The sequence below is a fragment of the Prionailurus bengalensis genome, chromosome D4, assembly GCF_016509475.1.
Source record: "Prionailurus bengalensis isolate Pbe53 chromosome D4, Fcat_Pben_1.1_paternal_pri, whole genome shotgun sequence".
Lineage (NCBI taxonomy): Eukaryota > Metazoa > Chordata > Mammalia > Carnivora > Felidae > Prionailurus > Prionailurus bengalensis.
The window spans coordinates 28,835,491-28,849,478 of NC_057359.1; the positions used below are offsets into that span (position 1 = coordinate 28,835,491).

General features: G+C 42.0%; 1 protein-coding gene and 1 non-coding gene across 16 annotated transcripts in view; both read left to right on the forward strand.

Moving 5' to 3' along the window:
- The window catches only part of LOC122475127 (aminopeptidase O (putative)), a 343,878-nt gene that overhangs the window by 45,074 nt on the left and 284,816 nt on the right, over positions 1–13,988 (forward strand). For all 15 annotated transcript variants that reach the window (XR_006295098.1, XR_006295097.1, XM_043566830.1 and 12 more), the window contains exon 3: positions 6,727–6,893. Coding sequence is in view for 13 of the 15 variants with exons in the window: in XM_043566830.1 (XP_043422765.1) it covers positions 6,727–6,893 (167 nt within the window). In the remaining 2 variants the exon portion in view is untranslated. The remainder of the gene's footprint in view (positions 1–6,726; positions 6,894–13,988) is intronic.
- Positions 5,399–5,505, forward strand: LOC122475544. Its single transcript, XR_006295228.1, has one exon. It is a non-coding gene; the product is annotated as a U6 spliceosomal RNA (small nuclear RNA).

The window sequence follows — 13,988 nt, forward strand, 5'->3', positions numbered from 1 at the left end:
CTGTCAGCACAGAGCCTGACGTGGGGCTCGAACCCACGAACTGTGAGATCATGACCTGAGCAAAGTCAGATGCCCAACCAACTGAGCCACCCAGGCACCCCCCAACTTAGAAGCTGTTTAATGGCAGCAAGTCATGGGGCCGCTCTCATGCTGTCTTACCCTGTTCTTTTTCTGATTTTCAGTGTCTTCCTCCACATTCCCACAACTCCTGTGCAGTTAACTGCGCTCTCCAGGAAGTCTTTCATTGGGTGGCTATCCCAGGGCATGTGGGATTGAGCCCTGGTGTGGGAGAATTTTCCTTTGCGTGCTAGAAGGAATTTTTCAGTCTGGAAATAATGAAGTTCTAAGCATTGGAGACTGGCGCCTGCACATCTGTCCCGTGAGCGTTTTAGCAACATGGCCGAGGTGCAAGGCTGTGCATGTTGAATAAACACAGCTGCATTTATTTCTGTGATTACACATCCAGATAGCTGCAGAGCATGTTTATAAATGCACATAGATTTTCCTCCCCTCTTGGGGCACCAGGGGTGGGGGACAGGAAATCAGCTGTCTGTAGTTCTTGTTTGTAGGTGTGCATGATGGGAGCCATCTTTACTCTTGAATCACTATGTGGGGAGTAAGATTTTGATGATTCAGTGAAGTCCCTACATTCACCCATTCTCCACTTTTTGTTGGATGCCCCAAATTCCACCATTAGAGTTTTATCCAGAGGTTAAAGTTTTCATCTCTGTTAAAATATAGTTACATAACTTTAAATTGTATTAGATATTTGCACTAGGGCATGTGACATGCATAAGGATACCAGGTTGTAAAAGCTCAAAGCGCCATTGCTTATAAAGTCCCTGGTGCTTGGTTTGGGCATGTTGGGAAGGAAGGAGAGAGGCTGCAACTGAGAAAGAAGAAAAGGCCAAGAAAGGAAGAGGCTGAGAGCACGAAGATAATCTGCGATTTCAAGAAATTTTGCCTAGGACCTCCCTCTTTGGTGATTATTTTCCTATTGGCGAAAACATTCCAATAAGAAAGCAATGAGGTCTTCTATCAGACGTGGCTATATTTATGGATGGGGCTTTTACACTTTCAGAGTTACTGCTCTGGAGACCAAGGGGAAAGTGTGGTGTTTCTCCTAATCAGATGGTGCGGGGGGGGGCTCCCCAAATGTGGGGCGTCCTGATAGGGTGGGGGCAGGCAGCATGGACAGTGAAAGAATTCACCAAAGGCAGAGCAAGGGAGATAGAAGTTTACTGAATACACTGCAAGGGAGCCCAAGGGAGGACAGCAAAGGACAGACTGTCTGCATCGAGGCTGTGGTTGGGGCTGTTTTTAAGGGGGAAGGTGAGGACATATGGGGACATAAGGAATTTTCCCCTTTTTTCGTACCTGCACCTGGTTGTAAGTAGCTCATAAGTCAGTTGGGGCCTGTGGATATTCTGAGGTTTGTCACCTGATGAGCCAGGTGGTTGCTGTGGGCCCTTTTGCCTTCCTCTACATTCCATTACTGAAGCCTGTTGCCTAAAAGTGGCCTCTACAGAAAATAGAAAACACATAGATTAGAGAAAAAAAATGTTTAATGTTTATTTTTGAGAGAGAGAGAGAGAGCAGGGAAGGGGCAGAGAGAGAGGGAGACACAGAATCCCAAGCAGGCTCTGTGCTTTTGGCACAGAGCCTGATGCGGGGCTTGATCCCATAAACTGTGAGATCATGACCTGAGCTGAAGTTGGGCGCTCAACTGACTGAGCCACCCAGGCTCCCCAAAAACACATAGATTCTAGTAGCAAGGATGCCCCCGCCCCCATGTAAAGAGAAGGTTGCAGAAGAGGATTGTGAGGACAGTGGGGGGGGGGGGGTGGGAGGCAAGAGCTTTCTGGGGGCCTGGCTGCGTAACTAATCTCCTTGATGGGAGAGTCCTGGAACCCAGTGACAATAGGACAGAAAGAGCCTTCAAGAGGATGCCAGGGAGGTCAAGACAGAACTCTAGAATAAAGTATCTAGAACTAGACCATTTAGAGAGTAAATAATGGAGAATGGGAGAAGAAAGGATGGTGATAACAGTGCTTTTTAAAAATCCAGCCAGTGGGGGGCGCCTGGGTGGCTCAGTCGGTTGAGCGTCCGACTTCAGCTCAGGTCACGATCTCGCGGTCCGCGAGTTCGAGCCCCGCGTCGGGCTCTGGGCTGATGGCTCAGAGCCTGGAGCCTGCTTCCGATTCTGTGTCTCCCTCTCTCTCTGCCCCTCCCCCGTTCATGGTGTGTCTCTCTCTGTCTCAAAAATAAATAAATGTTAAAAAAAAAATTAAAAAAAAAATCCAGCCAATGGAAGGATTTCCTTCCCCACACACTCCCTGATTTGTGGGTGGTACCCAGACTCAAATCTGCCAGCAGCATCAGTAGTTAGTTCATAAACCGATCATTCCTCAGTTTTCTAAGATTGGTCTGATTTCTAACACTCAGTCCCATTGCTGAACACTGTACTGTTTGTGGTTAGAAAATTATGATCTCTGTGCCCATACAAGTGTCCTCTGCCATAGAGTGTGTAAAGCCCTGTACGGGCAAATTAATTAGGAATTCTTCTTCCTTGTCCCTTCCTGTGACCTTGCTTGTCATCTTGAGTTTCCTTTCTTGCTTAATAGCTTTGCAATCCATCTTATCACCTGAGCCAGAAACCTGAGAAAATTCTCTTATCTATTGCTGCATAACAAATTACCCCAAACTTAACAGCTTAAAAGAACAAACATTTATTATCTCATAGGGTTTCTGAGGGTTAAGATTCCAGGAGCAGCTTAATCGGGTGGTTCTGGCTCAGGATCTCTTACAAGGTTGCAGTCAGCTATCTGTCAGGGCCACAGGCATCTCAGCTGGACAATTCTCTTCCAAATTCATTTGCATGGTTATTGACAGACCTCAGGTCCTCCCTGACTGTACACCAGAGGTCTCTATATTCTAGCACATGGGCCCCTCCAGAGGCTGTGTGAGTACTGTCTTGACATGGCAGCTGGGTGCCCTCCAGAGCAAGTGATAGGGAGGGAGGCAGGTGGGGAGGTGGGAGGAAGGGAGGGAGAGAGAGACACTGAGAGACCCTAAAATGAAAGTCACAGATTTTTAAATTCTCTAATCTCAGAAATGACATCTCTTCTGCCATATCCTATTGGTCACACAGACCAACCCTGCTACAGTGTGGGAGGGGACTCCATAAGGGTATGAGTACCAGGAGGCAAGGGTTATTGGGGGCCACTTGGAAGCAGCTATCTCTGAGCGGCTCCTTTCCTTCTTCTCCTTCAGCAGATCATTAAGTCCTTCTGATTCTTCCTCTACAGTGTTTTTCAGATATGACAGCATCTGAAATCTGTTTCTTCAGGGAAGAGGCATGGAGGCTGATGGAGGAAGCCTTGGGGACCACACACCTAAGGGCATAGGGGGAATATATAATACTATGCTCCAGCCCAAACTTATAGGGAGAAGGAGAGCATACCTCTTGGCAAGCCAGTCTTTTGGGGAGGATTCATTCCCTGTGCAGGGAAGGGGAGACATGTAACACTAGAGTCACCCTACAGAAACCAGGTGCTGAGCACAATAGCAAGTGAGCACGGGTGCTTTCAGACTTGACCAAAGCACCTAGGATTTAAGACCATAATATGAGGTCAGCTCCCCCTTTGCATGAGGCAGAGAAAGTCTTTTTTTTTTTAAATTTTTTTTAATGTTTATTTTTGACAGATTGAGAGAGAGAGAGAGAGAGAGAGAGACAGAGACAGAGACAGAGACAGAGAGACAGAGCATGAGCAGGGGAGAGGCAGAGAGAGAGGGAGACACAGAATCTGAAACAGGCTCTAGGCTCTGAGCTGTCAGCACAGAGCCCGACGCGGGGCTCGAACTCATGGACCGTGAGATCATGACCTGAGCCGAAGTCAGACACTCAGTCGACTGAGCCACCCAGGCGCCCCTTGGGCAGAGAAAGTCTTAGGAGATCTCCAGTCAAAGGTCTGTCACTTCCTTGTAAATATCACAAATAGGTTTAACTCCACATGTCTACTTAGATTGGAAGTGGCTTCCTAGAGCTCTTGAACTGAGAAAAGTTGTGGGATCCATTCTGCTTCAGTGAGGAAGAAAGCCTTGATTCTCAATGTCTACCATTGTCAGAGGAAATGAGTTTATACCTGCCATTTAACTGGTGGGAATACACCCCATTTCCACTGATGATACCTTTCTTCCTTGAGACCCTCCTATAAGATGGGCTTTGGGGGAAAAAGCAAAACAGTTAGTAGAGTTTTCAGAAGTAGGCATACCTTGAACCCCAACTCCATGAGCTACTTGAGCTGCTACAGCTCTGTCCCACCATGCACCCACCACTACCAGCCCCACCTGGGAGGAAGCTGGGAGAACCTCATTAGGTTCTTCAACAGTCTAAAGCTGGATGGTTAACCAAGATTAAGTCAACTGACTAAGGGTCCAAGGAGGCCAAGGTGGGAGTTCAGAACTCGTTGGTGGGAGATTCTGGGCCTTCTATGAAAATTTACCTTTGTTCTTAGATTTATAAACTTGGGACCAGAATCATAAGTTTATGGCCCAGAATAGAGGTCGGCTCTGCCCTCCATCGCCGTTTGACTTGGGACTCGGAGAGGTCAAGGGACTTTCTCACAGTCATTTGATAAGTTGGCCAGGACCATGGGCTCCATCATTTCTAATCTTTCCCTGCCCTGTGTTGGGCGTGTGAGCACAGTGGCATGCACACTGCCTGGACAGAGAGGCTGCAGCTGCCTGTTTGCTCTGACATCCAGTTTCTGCCCTCCTTGTGACCTCTGAATGACAAGGAACCTCATTTCCCAGGCTGCCTTGTCTTCTGCCTCCTACTAGGTTTGGCCCACGGTTTGGGGAACTGGTGGAAAATTTGAGAGCAGGAATTGGTGAGAAACAAGGTATTTCTTCCTCTCTCCCTGCTTTCTTTGGCATCTCCAGTAGTGACTGAGTCTCCCCTGGTCCCAGCACCCGTTGGACAGTCCCCACTGTGCCTCTGGCTTCTGCCACATGACCCCTTGAGCTGCAACCCAGTAATTCCCAGTAACACCAGCTCCCTCAGCCTGAGGACTCACTGCTGTTTACCCCTTCAGCTAATCCCCGGGTTGCCTCATTTTCCTCTGGCTTCTCAGCTCTTCTATTATTGGTATAGCCAGTTGCCTATGTTAAATTACTTATGTTTGGTAAGATCTAGACTGGTGTGTCCTTTCCTTACTGGGCCCTGAATGATGGAGTAGGACCATCATTCTGTGTGTTCCCTCACATTATAGGAACACAATAAATGTTGAGTCATAATCATGTTAATGAAAAAGGAAAACCAGTTTACCCAAGAGAGTTAGTGCTCTGCTCTATTCCTTTACTCTATAAATCAAGCTGATTAAAACTACATCATGTTGTGCTCGCTTTGGCAGCACATATACTAAAATTGGAACGACACAGAGAAGATTAGCGTGGCCCCTGCGCAAGGATGACACGCAAATTCGTGAAGCATTCCATATTTTTGGGTAAGGGGCATCAAGGAATCTACCCCTGAAATCATTGTTTCACTATATGCTAACTAATTTGGATGCAAATTTTAAAAAGTAAAAAATAAAATTAAAAAAAAAAAAAACCCTACATCATGTTTGTCATAATTCCTGAAAAGCAAAAAAGTGGAGACATTTTCTTAAGACATTTTCCTGAGGGTCAGTTGTGTGCCTTCAACTCTGGTGTCAAAAGAATGGATTTCTTTGATCTCCTGGATCTTTTCCATCTCTGTCCTCTGATTTAATCATGGAAAGGATCGTTCTTGGGATGGGTGGGTTTGTAATTTTTAATTGTTGCAGAACGAGCCCTAATGTCATACTATTTGGTTTCCTCCACTCGCTTTGGTAATGACTCTACTTGGCCTTCCCATCACAAGCTTGGTTGTTGTGACCTACAGTCCTGTTTATATGCCAACCCCTGTTCTTGGCCTCCACACAAGGATTCCCACAAGGGTTCCATTTGAGATGGTGGTTTCCAACATTGGAGATATCTGCCCGCCAGCAACTGGATTTGAGACCACCAGCTTGTTTTTCCAAACATTAATATCTCAGTGATCTCTAAACATATTTTCTTTTCCAGAATGTTTTCCAAAAGGTTTGTAAGAATGTCTCTAAACCTTTTTGTTTTCTTCTGAAGGTATTAAGGGCCTAAGGGGAGGGGCATGGGTAATATAAATTTTAAATTGGCAGAATAGTGGGGCACCTGGGTGGCCCATTCGGTTAAGCGTCCCACTTGGTTTCAGCTCAGGTCATGATCTCACAGTTTGTGAGTTCGAGCCCCACGTAGGGCTTCCTGCTTGGGATTCTCTCTCTCTCTCTCTCTCTCTCTCTCTCTCTCTCTCTCTGGCCCTTCTCTGTTTGTACTCTCTCTCTCAAAAATAGATATATAGATAAACTTAAAATAAATTGACAGAATGGTATTTAAAGCTATATCTAAAAATATATTCTTCCCTTAAAAAAAACAACAACAATTCTCTTTACATATTTAAGTAATTCATTTGGGAGAAGTTACTATCCAGCTATTCACATAGCCAGCCCTTGGCAGTTTTAGTTCAAAATGCTTTGAAACCAGTCAACTACAAAGCCTCAAATGTTTTCTCTTTAAAAGCTCAACTTAACCTTCACTATGGCGGTGGTGAGAAAAGTGACAACTCATTTAAAGATTCTCCCCTTTTGTTTCTTTGTCTTTCTTCTGCAGGCCATGTGTTTATACTATGGGATCTCCCATAAACAACAGGGCCCTTTTTCCCTGCCAGGAGCCACCCGTTGCCATGTCAACATGGCAAGCTACAGTTCGAGCAGCTGCATCTTTTGTTGTTTTAATGAGTGGGGAAAATTCTGCCAAGCCAACACAGCTTCGGGAAGGTACCGTACATGTGTTCTGTGCTTCTTTCTGTATTGCGCACATGCTGGACCCAGGGATCCAGTACGCAATGTTTTTCTCAACTTTAAAGAGCTCCTTGATTAGTTGGGTTGGAATGAACCTACTAAAAACATTTTGCCAGAGAAAACAGCAGGGGATGGGGAGGGGCACTTGAGAGTCTGGACAAAGCATGCGGGGCTCTTCATGCCAGAGTTATCAATTCCTAGATTATTTTAGCAGTTGCTTTCACCTGGTGGTTTGTGGGCCATAAGCGGGTGGTCTCAGCTGAAGACTTTTGGGCAGGCAAATGTGTCACAGAAACACTGTTACAGTTGGGTTGTCTGGAGTTCAGTCGTGGAGCCTGTACCAGGTTATTCATTGCACTGAGCAATCAAACTCCTGTTGGCTGACCCACCGGAGATGCCCTGCTAAGGCATCTGTTCTACACACTGTTTGCCGATTCGGTTCTGAACCAAAGGTGTGTAAGAAAGATGGAAGGCAAGTGCTAACGCATCAACGTTTTGTCTGCGAGTCACGTGCCTATTGCACTGGCTAACATTTTCAGTTAAGATCCAGAGTGTGTTGACACAAAACTTTTGTAATTATATTATATATTATTTCTTCATTTAAAATATGGTGTCTCCTCCTATGTACTTATTATAGAAACTTTAACACTTATAGAAAAGCAGAAGTAATACAAAATAACTTTAGAGAAAGTGGTTGCTAACATTTTGCTGCATTTCCCCCCAGTGTTTGAAATCAGTATGTATAATACGTGTTATCATTTCAAAATTGTCGTCGTAGCACGTAAGAGTTTTATATCCCACTCTTTTCACTTGTACTGTATCTTGAATTTTTTTAGGCCACTAAGTATTTTTCAAAAATATGATTTTAATGTCTGCATAATAATTTTGTTGTATATATATCAGATTTTATTTAACGTTTCCATGTTATCAGGCATTTTTATTATTTCCAGGGTGTTTTTCCTATTACGAATAAAGTTGCATTAAATTCCTGAGGAGATAGTGTGTATAAAATGAGATAGATAGTGTGTATTGAGTCAAAAGTTTTGAACGTGTTTAAGGTTGTTGATACATATCTCAAGTTATTTTCCAGAAAGGTTGCACCAATTTCCATACCTATCTAGCTCTGAGGTTAACCTGGAGCTTCACCTGTCTGACAGGCAAGAGAAAGTCTCTCTTTAATTGGATCGCTTCGATTATCAGTGAGGTTGCACCTGTCCTTGTAGGTTTCTTAGCCATTTTCATTACCTATTCACTTCCTTTGCCCATTTTTATTCTAATAAATAAGCCTTAGTGAAGCTTTTCGAAAGTTTGTTTCACCTTTTAATTTGATTGGGTCTTTAAAAAATAAAGACACTGGAGCCTTCAAGTTGGTAAACGTGAAGATGCAGGGAGAGGCATGGATGTTTTGTGCATCTTCCCACGTCTCTTCTCATATGTGTCTCTTCCATCTAGCTGTTCCTGAGTTGTCTACTCTTCATCAAACGTAGCAGAGAAGTACACTGGCTGAGGGTTTCTTTGGCTGTTTCCTTATGGGGCCCCCTCATCACATAAAACTTATATTAAACAAATCTGTAAGCTCATCTCCTATATAAAAGAATAAAATAAAATAAAATTATTAATCACTTATGATATTTGTGGAAAGTATTTTTCCCAGTTTATAATATGCCTTTTAATTTCATATAATGTTTTTGACCTAGAGGAGATTTTAATTTTTATGTAGTCAAATCTGTCAAGTTTCTCTTAGAAAGTCTTTTGTTGCTCTGAGATTCATCTGCTTTGTTCTAATATTTTTACTTAAATTTTAGTTTAATTTTTGTAATTTAATCTGTTGGCAGTTTATTCTGGTCAGCTGTATGAAATGAGAACTAAACTTTTTTTTTTCCAAAATAGGAAACCAGTTGCTCCAAGATCATTTATTAGATTTTGCTGACTTGTAGTATCTCCTTTTTTAAAACAAAAAAATTATCTTTATTTTTGAGAGGGAGGGAGGGAGGGAGAGAGAGAGAGAGAGAGAGAGAGAGAGAGAGAGAGAGGGAGAAACTGAGAGGGAGAGTGGGGGAGGAGCAGAGAGACAGACAGACAGACAGACAGACAGACAGACAGACAGACATAGAATCTGAGGCAGGCTCCAAGCTCTGAGCTGTCAGCACAGAGCCCCACGTGGGGCTCAAACTCAGGAACCATGAGATCATGACCTGAGCCAAAGTTGGACGTTCAACGGACTGAGCCACTCAGGCTCACCCCTCTCCTTTTTTTAAATTAAGTTTTTTATTTTAACTCCAGTATAGTTAACATACAGTGTTACATTGGTTTCAGGTGTAAAATCTAGCGATTCAACAATTCTGTGCAGTACTCAGTGCTCATCATGACAAGTGTTATCTTTTGATTTGTGAGATCTCCTGTGTCAGAAACTAGTTTTATGCATGTACTGGAGGGTTCAGTGACTGTTTACTTGATTCCCAAGGTCAAAGCCAAACAAAACAAGCAATATATTTAAAAATTTTATTTTTGAGGCAACTGGGTGGTTCAGTCGGTTGAGCATCTGACTTTGGCTCAGGTCACAATCTCGCAGTTTGTGAGTTCAAGCCCCGCGTTGGGCTCTGTACAGAGAGCACAGAGCCCACTTCTGATCCTCTGTCCCCCTCTTTCTCTGCCCCCTCGCAGCTCACGTTCTCTCTCTCTCAAAAATAATAATAAAAATAATTATAATTTTAATTTAAAAAATAGTAAGTAAATTTTTACTTTTAAAAATTGGTCACATTTACGTGGCTCATTTGGAAATGAACAAAGGACCGGGGTGCCTGGGTGGCTCCTTTGGTTAAGTGTCCTACTTCGGCTCAGGTTAGGATCTCACAGTTTGTGAGTTCGAGCCCCACATCAGGCTCTGTGCTGACAGTTCAGAGCCTGGAGCCTGCTTCAGATTCTGTGTCTCCCTCTCTCTCTGCCCCTCCCCCACTCACACTCTGTTGCTCTCTCTCTCTCTCTCAAAAATAAATGTTAAAAAAATTAGAAAATTTTTTAAACAAATGAACAAAGGACAAGAAAATTGCAGTAAAGTTACCTTTTTTGCTCCTAATTTCCACCTACCCAGTAATTGTCCCCCAAGGCAATCAAGGTGACCAATTTTCTTTGTGGATGGTATAGTTTCTCCTCTTTTGTTGCACAAATCATAACATGCTATACACCTTTTTGTATTATGCTTCCTCCTCTAGAATAAATGTGTCTTATAGCTAATCTTATATCTGAACATAATAAAGAACTTCCTCATTATTTTTATGACTACAGAGTATTCTGTAAATGGATGTTTCACAATTTAGTTAACTGATAGCTCTTGACTTCACTCTTTATCAAATAATAAATTTAATGAGCATTTACTTCTCTCCTCTTCCCTCACCACATTCCCCAGTTTTAATTAATACAGTTTGTCGTTTGGGACTGATATTATCTTTATATTTTGTTTTTGTATTCTACCTCGTTCATTTAAGCCTTGTTCATGAGGTGTGACAAATATATATCTCTGTGTAATTAATCAGCCCCCCTATGAAGACGTAGACTCTTTCTGTTCCCCTGGAAATTCCCCATGCCTTTGCCATCTCTCCTTAAGTCATTTCTCCCCAGCCGCACACCAGTCTCCCACTGCTCTGATTTCCATATCTCTGCCTCTCCTGTGGATTCACATAAATGGACTTATTCTTTCATGTTGGGCTGCTTTTGCTCTGCATGTTTGTGAGTTGCATCCATATTGTTGTTGGTGTCAATAGTTTACTTTTTTATTATTTTTTTTATTAAATTTTTTTTTAATCTTTATTTTTGAGAGAGAGACAGAGCGCGAGCAGGGGAGGAGCAGAGAGAGAGGGAGACACAGCATCCGAAGCAGGCTCCAGGCCCTGAGCTGTCAGCACAGAGCCTGACACGGGGCTTGAACTCACGAACCGTGAGATCATGACCTGAGCTGAAGTGACGGTCAACTGACTGAGCCACCCAGGCGCCCCAATAGTTTACTCTTTTAAGGAAATTGGTCGGGGGGGGGGGGCTTGGCTGGCTCAGTCGGTGGAGCATATCTCTAATCTCAAGGTTGTGAGTTTGAGCCCCATGTCGGGGGTAGACTTTGCTTGGAACATTTTTGTTTTTTTAAATAAGATAATTGCTGAGTAGTCACCCATTATATGAATGAACTGCAGGGGTTTTTGTTTGTTTTTTGTTTTATCTGCCCACCTGGTGAGGGACATTTGAATTGTTTTTGACCATCACAGAGCATATGCTGTGGACATTCAATTATAAGTCTTTTTGCGGATATAGGTTTTTATTTCTGAGTAATCGTGGAGTGGAATTGTGGGATCATATATGTATATTTTAACTCTGTAAGTATCTGCCAGACTAGTTCCAAAGTGATGGAGTCATTTTCTGTTCCACCAGCAGAACACGTGGTGTTGTCAGTCCTTTTAATTTTAGCCCTCCAGCTGGTGGTAAAAAACTTCTCCTTGTGGCTTTAATTCACATTTCTCTGACGGCTAATGATGGTGAGCAACTTTTCATGTGCTTTTTGTACATTCCTATATCTTCCTTTAAAAAAACATCTCTTCAACTCACTCATTTATTAAATGTGGGTTTTTGGTTGTTTTTATTATTAGATTGTGACAATACTTTATATACTCTAGATATAAGCCTTCTGTCCGATATATGTATTGCAAATATACTCTTCCAGTCTGTATGGCTTGCCTTTTCATTTTTTACTAGTAGTCTATAATATAACACTGATTTTCCTTAGAGACGTTTTGTTCTGTAGTAATTCCATTACAGATTAAGTTGTTTCTGTAACAGTTTCTTGCAATCCTTCCTCATCTTTTTTATCTCATTACTTTGTTGTCTTTTGATCTCACTATGTTACACTGTCTCAGCCTGTTGCCTTCACGTGGTTTTTTACTATTTTTTTAATAGAAGTTATATCTTGTATCATAATTGGAATGCCAGTTTGCTGAACTTGTTTGGGGTCTAGTAAATTGACTTCCAAGGCTTGTTCTTCCTCTGAGTCCTTAGAACAATGTTTTCTTTGACCTTTATTTTGAGGTTTTTTGTTTTTTGTTTTTTGTTTTTTAATAGTGTTCATGGCTTTCCTCTTTGCTATGTACCAACAGACAGGATAAAGTCTATGGATTTCCCTGCATTCCATTCACTGTCTACTTATATGCTGCCTAAAACCTTCTCTCTGTTAATCACAGGAGAGGTTACAAAGCACACCGCTCCTTTATCCAGGCTCTGGTGCCTTCTTGCAAGTTGTCTGATGAACTTCTGCTGGGCTCACACAGGATCTTTTTCTACCCTCCCTATGTGGTTCCGTGACATGCTGAATTGATTGAGTAAATGAAATGCCACAGCCTCAAGCAGGCACTGATACCTGAACTCCTCCAGCCTCTGTGGCTGCCTTTTGTGGTTTACTTGTGATAACTACACTTCCTCAGATGCTGTATGGCTCTCCCTCCTCCCACTTCACCAAGGCTACATACTTCCTCATTCATAATTTGGCTCTGCAGTTCAGATATAAAGGCTGTGTTTGGCAGTGTTTCTCAAACTTGAGTATTATTTGTCTTTTTAGAGGGGAAAAAAAATCCCCTGATTCACTGGAGTTGACTTAAATTACTTGTTTTAGAATGATATTTTAGAAAGTATAAATAAGTATAAATGGAAGACTGGGTATAAACTTTTACATAATATATGTTATATTACATTATGGATATATTATTGATGATATATATTATTATGATATATGTGATATGGTCAGTATATTTATTATTATCTATTTCGATAATATTTGTTATATATGTTATTATTATGTAATAACTCTTACACATCCATAAAGCCAAAATCAAATATAAACTAAACATAGACCAAACTATTAAATCAATAAAATTCAAATTAGCAACTTAATTTAATGTAAAGATTATTATTTCGCTGAAATGAAATTGCCCCTCACTATAACTGTAGTGTGGACAGCTCCATGAAGGTTCTGTTGAGATTATTGTGCGTCTTCTACCCTGAGCCACACAAGGATCTTGTCCTCCACCGCTTTTCTTCCACGTGTTGTAAAGCTTTTGTTTACACAGCATACTATTATGTCATCTAGTCCTTATTCACCAAAAACATCATCCTTATGTTCTTTTCTTGTTATCTTTCAATAATTAAAGCAGTTTTGCATGTGCCTGTGCAATCATATACACTAGTGCAGATGTAAACTGTGAAATTGTTTACCAGTACTCAGTTATATCTGGATGATCCAGCCTGCTTGCCAAATCTGGCCTGCTACCTGTTTTTGTAAATAAAGTTTTACTGAAACATGGCCATCGCCTATGGCTGCTTTCGTGCTACAATGGCAGAGCTGAACTGTTGTGATAAAGATGGTATGGCCTGCAAAGCCTAAAATGTTTATTAACTAGCTTATTACAGAAAAAAAGCCTTCTGACCCCTTTCGTTTCTGTCTATAATTGTCTATTTGAAGATTATCAAAATTAGAACAAGAATTGATTTTAAAATTTTCATGGAAATTTTTCATGCCTGCAGGAATATATCTGAGAATCTTTTTTTTCAGAATTAACCAACTCAGGGCAGAATTGTAATAAAGGAGATGCCTACTGGGATCTGCTTATGTTCATACCACTTACACTTACGTGATATCATGGAGTAGACTTTACCAATTCAAACTGAGAAAGGATTGAGTGAGACAAGGAAAAATACTCATACTAATATCTAATACTGCAGTTCCCCTACAGACCACAGCTGAGGTTTTCCAAAGGACAACCGGAAAAGAGTACTAGCAAAGCTCTTTGCTAGTTCCAAAATGGCTATCTTGAGGATGGAATAATGCCTCCAAATTTCTGTGTGCTCCCTAGAGAAAAAGGGTATGTGGCTACAAGATGATACTACTTCCTTTCTAAACATAACCTTTCTTATGTTTTCTAGTTTGTAGAGTGGTCTCCTAGGTCCTCCACTTTGTTGTGCACAATGCCCTTTAAAATGACGAGCTCCCCTCAAAAACATGCGCGGAAAACTGGGCCCCCAAGTCACAGTTGCCATCAC